Consider the following 14,840-nt stretch of genomic DNA (forward strand, 5'->3'; position numbering starts at 1 on the left):
AAAAAAATCAAAGCGCCACAAGTGTGGGCTCCAGTGAGGAGGGAAACCAAGCTCCAGGGGTGACAGTCATACCCAGTAACAACCACACAACTCCCCTTTATTGTGTATTCATTTCCCTTTTATTTGTTTTTATCATTTATTTCCTTTTTATTTACTGTCCATTTGCACACAAACACAGACCCACACCGCTCTAACTCGCTCTCCAACCAAAATCGTTTACGTTACGTCTGCGCCCTTTATACATAAGGGTGTTGTGACGTCACATTGCCGCGACAGGAGGCGGGTGACGTCAGTATTAGGCGCCCCGGAAAGTGCGGCGGAGATACACGTGAATTGTACTGGGAGGCTGTGGGGAGGGATGCACAGTGTAAGCTCTGCGGGTCCCTGAACGTTCAACGCGGAAGTGTAACTATATATCCTCTGTTACTGTATAAATGTGTTATACACAGTGATACACATGCGCAGTGGGACTGTGTAATGAGCAGCGCGTTAGGGAGCTCTCAGCCATTCCTTATAGATATCCCCCCTTTCCCTTCCCTGCACTGCTGGTTCTGACTCCTGATACAACTCCCCAATATCCATTCATTCCTCATTCTCACTGGGTTTATAGTTATGTGTAACTGTCACTGTGTCTGTCCCTTTCCCTTCCCTGCACTGCTGGTTCTGACTCCTGATACAACTCCCCAATATCCATTCATTCCTCATTCTCACTGGGTTTATAGTTATGTGTAACTGTCACTGTGTCTGTCCCTTTCCCTTCCCTGCACTGCTGGTTCTGACTCCTGATACAACTCCCCAATATCCATTCATTCCTCATTCTCACTGGGTTTATAGTTATGTGTAACTGTCACTGTGTCTGTCCCTTTCCCTTCCCTGCACTGCTGGTTCTGACTCCTGATACAACTCCCCAATATCCATTCATTCCTCATTCTCACTGGGTTTATAGTTATGTGTAACTGTCACTGTGTCTGTCCCTTTCCCTTCCCTGCACTGCTGGTTCTGACTCCTGATACAACTTCCCAATACCCATTCATTCCTCATTCTCACTGGGTTTATAGTTATGTGTAACTGTCACTGTGTCTGTCCCTTTCCCTTCCCTGCACTGCTGGTTCTGACTCCTGATACAACTCCCCAATATCCATTCATTCCTCATTCTCACTGGGTTTATAGTTATGTGTAACTGTCACTGTGTCTGTCCCTTTCCCTTCCCTGCACTGCTGGTTCTGACTCCTGATACAACTCCCCAATATCCATTCATTCCTCATTCTCACTGGGTTTATAGTTATGTGTAACTGTCACTGTGTCTGTCCCTTTCCCTTTTCTGCACTGCTGGTTCTGACTCCTGATACAACTCCCCAATATCCATTCATTCCTCATTCTCACTGGGTTTATAGTTATGTGTAACTGTCACTGTGTCTGTCCCTTTCCCTTCCCTGCACTGCTGGTTCTGACTCCTGATACAACTCCCCAATATCCATTCATCCCTCATTCTCACTGGGTTTATAGTTATGTGTAACTGTCACTGTGTCTGTCCCTTTCCCTTCCCTGCACTGCTGGTTCTGACTCCTGATACAACTCCCCAATATCCATTCATCCCTCATTCTCACTGGGTTTATAGTTATGTGTAACTGTCACTGTGTCTGTCCCTTTCCCTTCTCTGCACTGCTGGTTCTGACTCCTGATACAACTCCCCAATATCCATTCATCCCTCATTCTCACTGGGTTTATAGTTATGTGTAACTGTCACTGTGTCTGTCCCTTTCTGTTTGTATCTGACTCCTGAAAGAATGTAGCAGAAGCAATCTGATAAGCAGACCTGGAGGAGAACTGACCACTGCTGCATTATTTCATATATGTTATGTTACAACTTTTATATATTGTATATCCAGGGATCTGTAGTCATCACTTAACAGTGGAACATGGGTGGGTAATTTCCTTTGAATCTATAGAATCCGGTATCTCTGCAAAAACAAAAAAATACATTTATATTTTTGGAAGATACATCTTTTCAACGTAACCACAACTGAATGAGCTGATAAATTCTACCTTTAAATTCTTCTTTCTTTGTCTCACTGGAAGTAGTAAATGGTAAATGAACATTATCTTACAGGTTAGTTACACATTAGCGCATAGTATTGCTGGGTGGAATTATTTGTACAATAGCCAGGTTAATACAACAAGCTAATATGGCTGTTACACCAGTGCTATCCAAGATAAGCCATATAGTTTGCTAAATACTTACTATTTCTTATGTTTGGGAGCCTGATTATTGTACAGCCATGTCATACAGAGAGATCTGTGCTGATTGGGGGATTGAATTATCACTCGGAGGGCCATATCTGGCTGGGTTTCCAATTGGACAGCCTACATTCATCATTACTAGCATTATTATCTATTTATATTTCAGGGAATTAAAATTGCCCTTTGTATTTCCTTCGTCTCTAGGTGAATAAAATGGCTTCTTTGGCTAGCAAGGATTCTTATCTGCAAAACCTTGCCAAGAAAGTCTGCGCTCAGCCAAGTCAAGAGCCACGGAAAAGAAAACATGGTAAGCATTTTGCCTTTATATAGTTTTTGTTAATGCTTTTGTACAAGCGAATGTACTGTTCAGGTTGTAGTATTTTTGGTTTCCGGTGGGTTGGAACCCTTAGATGTCAGTTATATGATAACTAAAGGTTAGGAGACCCAGCAGAAACCTCAGTCTCTTCAGTAAAATCTTTATATCAACCTAAGGCCTGGGACTTATAGACTGTTGCCAGGCCCACATGACAATAAATGCAGTAGTGCCACCAAAGTAACTTCAAACGGGTAACCGCTTGCGTTTTATTCGCAGCAGGGTTTTTATAACATAACAGGCAAATAAAGTAAAGTTCATTGCTCTAAAACCAGAACTGACAGGTCCTCAGGTAGTACCTCAATATATGGGCCAGTTTATTCCATAAAACAGGGGTGGGCAAACTACGGCCCGCGGGCCACATCCGGCCCCTTGGCCTTTTTAATCCAGCCCGCCGATGACGCCAAGTCTCATCATGCGAGACTTGGTGTCATTGGCGGGCCAGAATTAAACAGACTAAGGGGGTGTAACGCTGGCCTGGCCCTGCCCGCCCTGGCCCGGGGGTAAGTAAATGTGGCCCGTGAGCCAAAAAGTTTGCCCACCCCTGCCATAAAATGACAGTTAACATTTTTTCCTCGGCTCTCATTTAATTATATGTTGGCCAGGAAATGCATAGTGAGATGATAATTAGTGTATGTTCTGCAGTATACTGAGCCTAACCAATGATTACAGGTTCTCCACGGTTAAGGTGGCCTCACATGGTAAGGCTCATTTGGTTGGGCGATACCATGCTAATGCGATAGTTTGGCCCCAGGGTTTTATTTTGAGTTTTGAGGTCTTAAAGTATATGGTTAATGTTAGCACAACTACGTTGCCTGGTCTGAGTTGTTAGCAACACCAAGCCCTCAGGATGCACAACATCTTTCCATATATAATTGAATAGCTTCCTACTGAATGTTTCATGTACTGTTAGTTCTAACACACTAATGGTGTACACCGCTGTCATTGCTGCATAAACTACAGTATAGCCTTAATGGTATCTGGCCCAGTGTAAGAGCCACGTGATGATGTGCTTTCTTCTATTACTGGCCATGGCTGTGTTTTGTTTTGCATAACTATGAAAAGACAGTCAGTAAAACCATGTATCCATGTGGAGGTAGGGTGCGTGTTATTTACATAAGCAGAGGGTGATGTTTCTTCATAGTGTCCCAGGGCCAGTTCCATATATAATACCCCAGAACACATCATAGATATAATACCCCAGAATTCACAGCAGGATAAATACAGTGCCAATTCCATGTATAATACCCCAGAACCCACAGCGGGATTAATACAGTGCCAATTCCATGTATAATACCCCAGAACCCACAGCAGGATAAATACAGTGCCAATTCCATGTATAATACCCCAGAACCCACAGCGGGATAAATACAGTGCCAATTCCATGTATAATACCCCAGAACTCACAGCGGGATAAATACAGTGCCAATTCCATGTATAATACCCCAGAACCCACAGCAGGATAAATACAGTGCCAATTCCATGTATAATACCCCAGAACACACAGCAGGATAAATACAGCGCCAATTCCATGTATAATACCCCAGAACTCACAGCAGGATAAATACAGCGCCAATTCCATGTATAATACCCCAGAACCCACAGCAGGATAAATACAGCGCCAATTCCATGTATAATACCCCATAATGCACAGCAGGATAAATACAGTGCCAATTCCATCTATAATACCCCATAACCCACAGCAGGATAAATACAGTGCCAATTCCATGTATAATACCCAGAACACACGGAAGGATAAATACAGTGCCAATTCCATGTATAATACCCCAGAACCCACAGCAGGATAAATACAGTGCCAATTCCATGTATAATACCCCAGAACCCACAGCAGGATAAATACAGCGCCAATTCCATGTATAATACCCCATAATGCACAGCAGGATAAATACAGTGCCAATTCCATCTATAATACCCCATAACCCACAGCAGGATAAATACAGTGCCAATTCCATGTATAATACCCAGAACACACGGAAGGATAAATACAGTGCCAATTCCATGTATAATACCCCAGAACACACGGAAGGATAAATACAGTGCCAATTCCATCTATAATAACCCAGAACACACAGCAGGATAAATACGGTGCCAGTTCCATGTATGATACCCCAGAACCCACAGCAGGATAAATACAGTGCCAATTCCATGTATAATAACCCAGAACCCACAGCAGGATAAATACAGTGCCAATTCCATGTATAATACCCCAGAACACACAGAAGGATAAATACAGTGCCAATTCCATCTATAATACCCCAGAACCCACAGCAGGATAAATACGGTACCAGTTCCATGTATAATACCCCAGAACCCACAGCGGGATAAATACAGTGCCAATTCCATGTATAATACCCCAGAACCCACAGCAGGATAAATACAGTGCCAATTCCATGTATAATACCCCAGAACACACAGCAGGATAAATACGGTGCCAGTTCCATGTATAATACCCCAGAACCCACAGCGGGATAAATACAGTGCCAATTCCATGTATAATACCCCAGAACCCACAGCAGGATAAATACAGTGCCAATTCCATGTATAATACCCCAGAACCCACAGCAGAATAAATACAGTGCCAATTCCATGTATAATACCCCAGAACCCACAGCAGAATAAATACAGTGCCAATTCCATGTATAATACCCCAGAACACACGGAAGGATAAATACAGTGCCAATTCCATCTATAATACCCCAGAACCCACAGCAGGATAAATAAGGTGCCAGTTCCATGTATAATACCCCAGAACACACAGCAGGATAAATACGGTGCCAGTTCCATGTATAATACCCCAGCACATATGGCAGGATACATCTAATGCCAACTTATTGTATAGTTCCTTCATTCATTGGTATTGTTTGGGATTACTTTAGCCTTCTCTGCCTTGAAATCTGCACATGGCTAGCTGTAGTCTACGTAATGGTACAATATACTTTAACCTTTAATATACTATTGTAGTAGTGAAGCGGCTTCTGTATTTTCTAACAATTGGTGTAGTTATGGAACTGGAGTGGGTGCTTACTCTGACGGTTATTTTGCAGAATTCATAAAGAGAAACGGATCAGAGGAGCCCAGCCAGCCAAAGAAGAAGAAGAAAAAGAAGCCCCGTAACAATAAATTGAAGGCTGAACCAGAAAACGGCACTAGAAACATCCCACAAATAAAGGCCAAACCTAATAAACCAAACAATGATGGACAGCAGCCCCCCAGTACAGGTGAGCAAAGCAGTAAAGTTAGGGGAGGTCTGGCCATATTGAAATCAGGATTAGCCTGTTCCACCAGAACCTCACATAAGTCCTCTATGGACTGATTAACTAAAGCTGTTCTGACTTGTGACTTCAGCTTATTTAGTTTATCCATTCTTAAGCTTTGGGTTGGGGCTCAAAACCTGATCCTCATTATTTTTAGCGTGAATCCTCATTAATGGCCCTGAATACAGTGTAGATCCTTTATAAATACTAAATGTGGCAGTAGCTTATGCCAACCAATCACATGTTTGCTTGCATTATGCTACCTACAGCTGGATGATTGGTTGCTATGGGTCGCTACCCAGTACAAGCTCCAGTTCCTCCTACTAGTTGCATAACTGTTTCCAAATAAGTTTTAAGCTTTACAAGGTGACAAAAGAATTAAGTAAGTGATTATCTTACGGTGGCTGTACATGGGCCGATTAAAGCTGCCGACCAACCAGGGCTGAGGAGTCGGAGGCAATTTTGGGTACCTGGAGTCGGCAAAAAATGAACCGACTCCGACTCCTACTAAATTTAAATGGGAATAAAAAAAAAAAAATAAAGCAAGTTTAAATGTCCCAATTCACAAACAGTCATAATTAATTACTTCTCTGCTATAAGAATAAAGCCCAATGCACGCATTGCATAAACGAACATGTTGAGTGACCATGAAGCTTTTCATTGACTGTATGCTTCACTAAATGGGACGTAACGCACAGTTACGGTGCGGCAGCTCCACTGCGTCGGGTTCCTCTGTTACAGGGAACCCAATGCCCACTGGGAACCCAGCCTAACTCTCACTGATAACTAATTAAGTAAAAAAAATTGCAGTACTAGAAATACTTGTATACGTGAAGGGAATGGATAGTCAATAGTAGTAGTAATAGGAACAGTAACACCAAAAAATGAAAGTGTATAAAAGTAACTAAAATATAATGTGCTGCTGCCCTGCACTGTGTGTTTACTTCAGAAAATCTACTATAGTTTATATAAATACCCCGTTGTGTAGCCCCGGGGGCAGCCATTCCTGCACTGGTACAGCTGGGGTGTTTGCTACAGAAACCCTACTATAGTTTATATAAATACCCCGCTGTGTAGCCCTGGGGGCAGCCATTCCTGCACCGGTACAGCTGGGGTGTTTGCTACAGAAACCCTACTATAGTTTATATAAATACCCCGCTGTGTAGCCCCGGGGGCAGCCATTCCTGCACTGGTACAGCTGGGGTGTTTGCTACAGAAACCCTACTATAGTTTATATAAATACCCCGCTGTGTAGCCCCGGGGGCAGCCATTCCTGCACTGGTACAGCTGGGGTGTTTGCTACAGAAACCCTACTATAGTTTATATAAATACCCCGCTGTGTAGCCCCGGGGGCAGCCATTCCTGCAGCGGTACAGCTGGGGTACAGTCACATAGCAGATAACAGATAAAACACCATTTTATTCTACAGAGCTTATCTGTTATCTGCAATGTAACCTGTGCCTTTTCTCCTTTTCTCCAGCTTGAATGGCTGCCCCCGGGGCTACACAGCGGGGTATTTATATAAACTATAGTAGGGTTTCTGTAGCAAACACCCCAGCTGTACCAGTGCAGGAATGGCTGCCCCCGGGGCTACACAGCGGGGTATTTATATAAACTATAGCAGGGTTTCTGTAGCAAACACCCCAGCTGTACCAGTGCAGGAATGGCTGCCCCCGGGGCTACACAGCGGGGTATTTATATAAACTATAGCAGGGTTTCTGTAGCAAACACCCCAGCTGTACCAGTGCAGGAATGGCTGCCCCCGGGGCTACACAGCGGGGTATTTATATAAACTATAGTAGGGTTTCTGTAGCAAACACCCCAGCTGTACCAGTGCAGGAACGGCTGCCCCCGGGGCTACACAGCGGGGTATTTATATAAACTATAGTAGGGTTTCTGTAGCAAACACCCCAGCTGTACCAGTGCAGGAATGGCTGCCCCCGGGGCTACACAGCGGGGTATTTATATAAACTATAGTAGGGTTTCTGTAGCAAACACCCCAGCTGTACCAGTGCAGGAATGGCTGCCCCCGGGGCTACACAGCGGGGTATTTATATAAACTATAGTAGGGTTTCTGTAGCAAACACCCCAGCTGTACCAGTGCAGGAATGGCTGCCCCCGGGGCTACACAGCGGGGTATTTATATAAACTATAGTAGGGTTTCTGTAGCAAACACCCCAGCTGTACCAGTGCAGGAATGGCTGCCCCCGGGGCTACACAGCGGGGTATTTATATAAACTATAGTAGGGTTTCTGTAGCAAACACCCCAGCTGTACCAGTGCAGGAACGGCTGCCCCTGGGGCTACACAGCAGCTTCTTAAATAAATTATAGTAGTTTTACTGTAGCAAACACACCAGTTTTACCAGTGCAGGGGCAACAGTGCATTATATTTTTATTACTTTAAAGCTCTTCTATTTTTTGGTGTTACTGTTCCTTTAAGACTGAAGCTTTAAAACATTTGAAAAACTGCTGTAATTCAGCTGTAATGTTAGCTTAAACTTTAAACATGACTATGGGATTCTAGGGAAATCATTAGGAGTAGGAGTATAGATAAAATTGGCTATCAGTTTATTATCAGTTCAGTTGTGTTTTAAGTGCCCCTTCCCCTTCCTGGATGTATAAAATCGGAGTCGTGGAGTCGGAGAATTTATCTACCGACTCCACAGCCCTGCGACCAACATGGCTGCTCATTGGCTCGTGCATGGTGCCAGCGAACAGGCCTGATAAGTGGGCAAAAAGATATCTAGTGGGCGGGCTTTCTTTTTTCTATTGAATCAGGGACAACATCTGCTTGTTGGTCCTCAATAAAGTTGTCTGCATAGCAGCATATATGATCCGATCAAGTGCCCGAGGGCCACACTATCAGATCAGCCCAATATTGCCCACCTCAAGGGGGCATATCTCTGACCAGCTTTTTGATTTAGAGTCTGCATGTTCAGCTTCCGAGCTTAATAGTTCTTTTTTTCTTTATCAGGCTTCGCGGCAAGTTCCTTCTCCACGGTGGATATATTGAGGAAGCGACTACAGGAAAAGATCCAGGAGTCTCGTGGTCAGGTCAGTATAAAGCTGGCCATACACGGGCAGATCCGCTCGCTTGTCGATGTCTCCAAGTGAGCGGATCTTCACCCGATATCCCCACCTACGGGTGGGCGATAACGGGGAGGCATGTAGGCGAATTGGGCCAAACGATCGAATTCTACACACGCCAATGGGGCAGTCAGTTCAGGGATCGCATCAACAAGCCGATGCGGTCCCCGATCCGACTGGATTTTCTAACCTGGCCGATCGATATCTGGCCAATTTCAGGCCGTATATCGGTCGGCCAGGCCCCTCGGTTCTGCCCCTACACGGGCCGATAAGCTGCCGATTCGGTCCAAGGGACCGATATCGGCAGCTATAATCAGCCCATGTATGGGGACCTTAAGTCATTAAAACTCAACAACAGTAATATTAGATGTTACTTTTTTTTATCCTTTGTTATTCTTGAGTGGCCTTTCCCTCCCTATTGCTGGCTATTGCAAGGATGAAAATCAGTTATCAATAGGCTTTTGGTATTCTGGTGGGACCCACACATTAGAGGCAACCACATTGACATTTTTTTTTTTTTGTTTTGTTACTATTGTCTTTTTTTACTATTCACTAGTTATTTTTCAATATGTTCTAGAATGACCTATTCTTAGCAACTTTTCAATTGGTCTGTATTTTTTTTCTATAGTTTTTGATTTATTTGCCTTCCTCTTCAAACTCTTCCCAGTTTTCATATGGGGTCATTAACCCCAGCAGACCCCCCTCCTATTCATAATCTTGTCTTTTTTTTTTTTTTATTATATCTTTATTGAACAGTTTTCAAAAATGACATATCCATAATCTGTTTAATACTGAAGCAGTGTCAGTTTAGATTCATTATTGAACATGAAATCACTACATGGTCATTTTGAACAAATGTAAGTGATATATAGTATTTGTGGTGAACATTGATGAAAAGGGTTAGGAAAAAAACTAAACTAAACATGGCATTGCACAATTATGTTGTTAGGGGAAAGAATATCTTTGGTTACATGTTATGTAGTGGGAGAATTTTCTCTATTAAGCTGGTTATCATGTCTCTCTCTCACACCACTGCCTGGTTGCTTAGGTTAAATAGGACCCTAGCAACCAGATAGCAGTTCCAAAATAATTAAAAAAAAAAAATGGAAATATTAAACAATGAAGACCAATTGCAGATTGTCTCAGAATAGCATACATACTAAAAAAAAAGTTGCTAACGTTAATGTAAAGGTGAACTACCTCTTTAACAGAAAATAATTTATTCAGGAACCCCTTGACCCAGTGTTGTTTTTGTATTTAATAAAGGTGTCCAACAAATCTCTTACCCCCGAAGAGGTTGAGAAGCGGAGGCAGCGCAGAAAGCAAGAACGAGAGCGAAAGAAGAGAAAGAGAAAAGAACTAAAGAAGAAAGCAGCACAAGAACCAGAAGAGGTTGAAGTTAAGGATGCTGAGGAGGGTCAAGAAACCAACAAAAAAGAGAAGGACCAGGTGCCTATAGTGTTTAACAACATGGAGGTTAGCGATGAACTGCCCAATAAAGTAATGCAAAAGAAAGCCAAGAAAGAAAGGGTAAAAGGAAACATCACCCCGATGACCGGGAAGAATTACAAACAGTTGCTCGGCCGCCTAGAGGCCAGGAAGACCAAACTGGAAGAGTTGCGGGAAAAGGACGAAGGCAAGGCCAAGGAGTTTGAATCGAAGATTAAGTGGACCAACGTCCTGTACAAGGCCGAAGGCGTGAAAATCAAAGACGACGAGGGGATGCTGAAAGCTGCCCTGAAACGCAAAGAAAAGATGAAAAAACAGAGGGAGAAACGGTGGGACAAACGCACGGAGCTGACGGCAGAACGAATGCAGCAGAGGCAGGATAAACGCCGGCGCAATATCACGAAAAAGAAACAGGCCAAGGTGAACAAAAAGAAAGACCGAGCGCGGAAGAAAGGTCGTATCTTGCCCGAGGACTTGGCCAAAGCTAATTTCAAAAAGACTTAAACCATTTTTATTCTATTTCACCTTCTTTTCTGCCTTTTTGCAACATCAAATCTGATTGCAAACCTGGATTTTTTTTTTTAATGGTTTAGTTTCCTAGTCCGTGCCTAGTTGCTATGGTAATGCATTTACAAAGTTTGGGCGCCTTTTTTTTCTGCTTTAGAAAAGCTGAACATGTAATAACACAATTGTTGTGTTTATATGCATTTTTTAAACAAAAATGAAATGAGTACAACCAGGCAGAATAAAATCACAAAGCACCATTTGCTTAACAGTCTCTCATTCAACCTGCTCCCTGGTTGCTAAGGTAATTTAGACCCTAGCAACCAGATAGTTATTGAAACTCCAGTGACAGGCAGGGACAGGCAGATCTCATTCATGACTAACAGCTGCGGTTGTTGTCGCCCTTACACTGACGGAGAAAGTTCTATGAATGCCTAATGGTAGAACCACTGGGGTGCTCCAATCACCTTATTTATATAAGGATTATACAGTGGTGTGAAAAACTATTTGCCCCCTTCCTGATTTCTTATTCTTTTGCATGTTTGTCACACAAAATGTTTCTGATCATCAAACACATTTAACTATTAGTCAAAGATAACACAAGTAAACACAAAATGCAGTTTTTAAATGAGGGTTTTTATTATTTAGGGAGAAAAAAAATCCAAACCTACATGGCCCTGTGTGAAAAAGTAATTGCCCCCTGAACCTAATAACTGGTTGGGTCACCCTTAGCAGCAATAACTGCAATCAAGCGTTTGCGATAACTTGCAACGAGTCTTTTACAGCGCTCTGGAGGAATTTTGGCCCACTCATCTTTGCAGAATTGTTGTAATTCAGCTTTATTTGAGGGTTTTCTAGCATGAACCGCCTTTTTAAGGTCATGCAACAACATCTCAATAGGATTCAGGTCAGGACTTTGACTAGGCCACTCCAAAGTCTTCATTTTGTTTTTCTTCAGCCATTCAGAGGTGGATTTGCTGGTGTGTTTTGGGTCATTGTCCTGCTGCAGCACCCAAGATCGCTTCAGCTTGAGTTGACAGATGGCCGGACATTCTCCTTCAGGATTTTTTGGTAGACAGTAGAATTCATGGTTCCATCTATCACAGCAAGCCTTCCAGGTCCTGAAGCAGCAAAACAACCCCAGACCATCACACTACCGCCACCATATTTTACTGTTGGTATGATGTTCTTTTTCTGAAATGCTGTGTTACTTTTACGCCAGATGTAACGGGACACGCACCTTCCAAAAAGTTCAACTTTTGTCTCGTCGGTCCACAAGGTATTTTCCCAAAAGTCTTGGCAATCATTGAGATGTTTTTTAGCAAAATTGAGACGAGCCATAATGTTCTTTTTGCTTAAAAGTGGTTTGGCCTTGGAAATCTGCCATGCAGGCCGTTTTTGCCCAGTCTCTTTCTTATGGTGGAGTCGTGAACACTGACCTTAATTGAGGCAAGTGAGGCCTGCAGTTCTTTAGATGTTGTCCTGGGGTCTTTTGTGGCCTCTCGGATGAGTTGTCTCTGCACTCTTGGGGTAATTTTGACTCCTGGGTAGGTTCACCACTGTTCCATGTTTTTGCCATTTGTGGATAATGGCTCTCACTGTGGTTCGCTGGAGTCCCAAAGCTTTAGAAATGGCTTTATAACCTTTACCAGACTGATAGATCTCAATTACTTTTGTTCTCATTTGTTCCTCAATTTCTTTGGATCTTGGCATGATGTGTAGCTTTTGAGGTGCTTTTGGTCTACTTCTCTGTGTCAGGTAGCTCCTATTTAAGTGATTTCTTGATTGAAACAGGTGTGGCAGTAATCAGGCCTGGGGGTGACTACAGAAATTGAAAATTGAAATTGATAAACCACAGTTAAGTTATTTTTTAACAAGGGGGGCAATCACTTTTTCACACAGGGCCATGTAGATTTGGAGTTTTTTTTTCTCCCTTAATAACATAAACCTTCATTTAAAAACTGCATTTTGTGTTCAATTATGTTATCTTTGACTAATAGTTAACGGTTTTTGATGAGCAGAAACATTTAAGTGTGACAAACATGCAAAAGAATAAGAAATCAGGAAGGGGGCAAATAGTTTTTCACACCACTGTATGTGGGATTTCACTTTTTATTTATATTCTTTAAACTGGATATACTTAGATAAAATTATATATATATCTCCCTCAATAAAATTTGCTGTGGATTTTATAAGTCCTGAGGTGTTTTTCCTGCACCCAGGTGAAGTATTCTTCTTATATGTGAGTGTCTACTTTCCCATATATGTATATCTATATCTATCTATCTCTAATATATATATATATATATATATATATATATATATATATATATATATATATATATATATATATATATATATATATATATATATATATATATATATATATATATATATATTCGTAGTGAAGGTCCGCACATCTCAGGGCTTAAGAAAAATTGTATACAGGTATCGAACCCCTTATCCAGAAACCCATTATCCAGGAAGTTCTGAATTACGGAAAGGCCATCTCCCATAGACTCCATTTTAATAAAATAATTTACTTTTTAAAAAATGATTTCCTTTTTCTCTGTAACAGTACCTGTACTTGATCCCAACTAAGATATAATTACCCCTTATTGGGGGCAGAACAGCCCTATTGGGTTTATTTAATGGTTAAATGATTCCCTTTTCTCTGTAATAATAAAACAGTACCTGTACTTGATCCCAACTAAGATATAATTACACCTTATTGGGGGCAGAACAGCCCTATTGGGTTTATTTAATGGTTAAATGATTCCCTTTTCTCTGTAATAATAAAACAGTACCTGTACTTGATCCCAACTAAGATATAATTACCCCTTATTGGGGGCAGAACAGCCCTATTGGGTTTATTTCATGGTTAAATGATTCCCTTTTCTCTGTAATAATAAAACAGTACCTGTACTTGATCCCAACTAAGATATAATTACCCCTTATTGGGGCAGAACAGTCCTATTGGGTTTATTTAATGGTTAAATGATTCCCTTTTCTCTGTAATAATAAAACAGTACCTGTACTTGATCCCAACTAAGATATAATTACCCCTTATTGGGGGCAGAACAGCCCTATTGGGTTTATTTAATGGTTAAATGATTCCCTTTTCTCTGTAATAATAAAACAGTACCTGTACTTGATCCCAACTAAGATATAATTACCCCTTATTGGGGGCAGAACAGCCCTATTGGGTTTATTTAATGGTTAAATGATTCCCTTTTCTCTGTAATAATAAAACAGTAACTTGTACTTGATCCCAACTAAGATATAATTACCCCTTATTGGGGGCAGAACAGCCCTATTGGGTTTATTTAATGGTTAAATGATTCCCTTTTCTCTGTAATAATAAAACAGTACCTGTACTTGATCCCAACTAAGATATAATTACCCCTTATTGGGGGCAGAACAGCCCTATTGGGTTTATTTAATGGTTAAATGATTCCCTTTTCTCTGTAATAATAAAACAGTACCTGTACTTGATCCCAACTAAGATATAATTACCCCTTATTGGGGGCAGAACAGCCCTATTGGGTTTATTTAATGGTTAAATGATTCCCTTTTCTCTGTAATAATAAAACAGTACCTGTACTTGATCCCAACTAAGATATAATTACCCCTTATTGGGGGCAGAACAGCCCTATTGGGTTTATTTAATGGTTAAATGATTCCCTTTTCTCTGTAATAATAAAACAGTAACTTGTACTTGATCCCAACTAAGATATAATTACCCCTTATTGGAGACAAACCAATCCTATAGGGTGTTTAAATAATGTTTTTAGCAGACTTACGGTAGGAGATCCGAATTACGGAAAGACCCCTAATCTAGAAAACCCCAGGTCCCGAGCATTCTGGATAACGGGTCCCATACCTGTACTTTATTTGAGAGGCTGACGTT

The 14,840-nt window shown here is 41.7% G+C and overlaps 1 protein-coding gene across 3 annotated transcripts; it reads left to right on the plus strand.

The window, feature by feature from the left end:
- Nucleotides 1–266: 266 nt before the first annotated feature.
- On the plus strand, nucleotides 267–11,192 carry surf6 (surfeit 6). Of its 3 annotated transcripts, none has more exons than XM_012968261.3 (5): nucleotides 267–367; nucleotides 2,446–2,548; nucleotides 5,680–5,853; nucleotides 8,865–8,944; nucleotides 10,244–11,192. In XM_012968261.3, exons 1-5 carry the CDS (start codon nucleotides 359–361, stop codon nucleotides 10,928–10,930), a joined length of 1,053 nt encoding a protein of 350 aa, XP_012823715.1. In that variant the 5' UTR covers nucleotides 267–358; the 3' UTR covers nucleotides 10,931–11,192.
- Nucleotides 11,193–14,840: the final 3,648 nt, after the last annotated feature.

The sequence above is a fragment of the Xenopus tropicalis genome, chromosome 8 (genome assembly GCF_000004195.4).
Source record: "Xenopus tropicalis strain Nigerian chromosome 8, UCB_Xtro_10.0, whole genome shotgun sequence".
Lineage (NCBI taxonomy): Eukaryota > Metazoa > Chordata > Amphibia > Anura > Pipidae > Xenopus > Xenopus tropicalis.

Excerpts from the sequence above, each read along its gene's own strand:
- surf6 (XM_012968261.3), top strand. Across the intron at positions 5,854-8,864 it reads ACAGCAGCCCCCCAGTACAG|GCTTCGCGGCAAGTTCCTTC; the intron begins GTGAGCAAAGCA and ends TTTCTTTATCAG. Across the intron at positions 8,945-10,243 it reads TCCAGGAGTCTCGTGGTCAG|GTGTCCAACAAATCTCTTAC; the intron begins GTCAGTATAAAG and ends TATTTAATAAAG.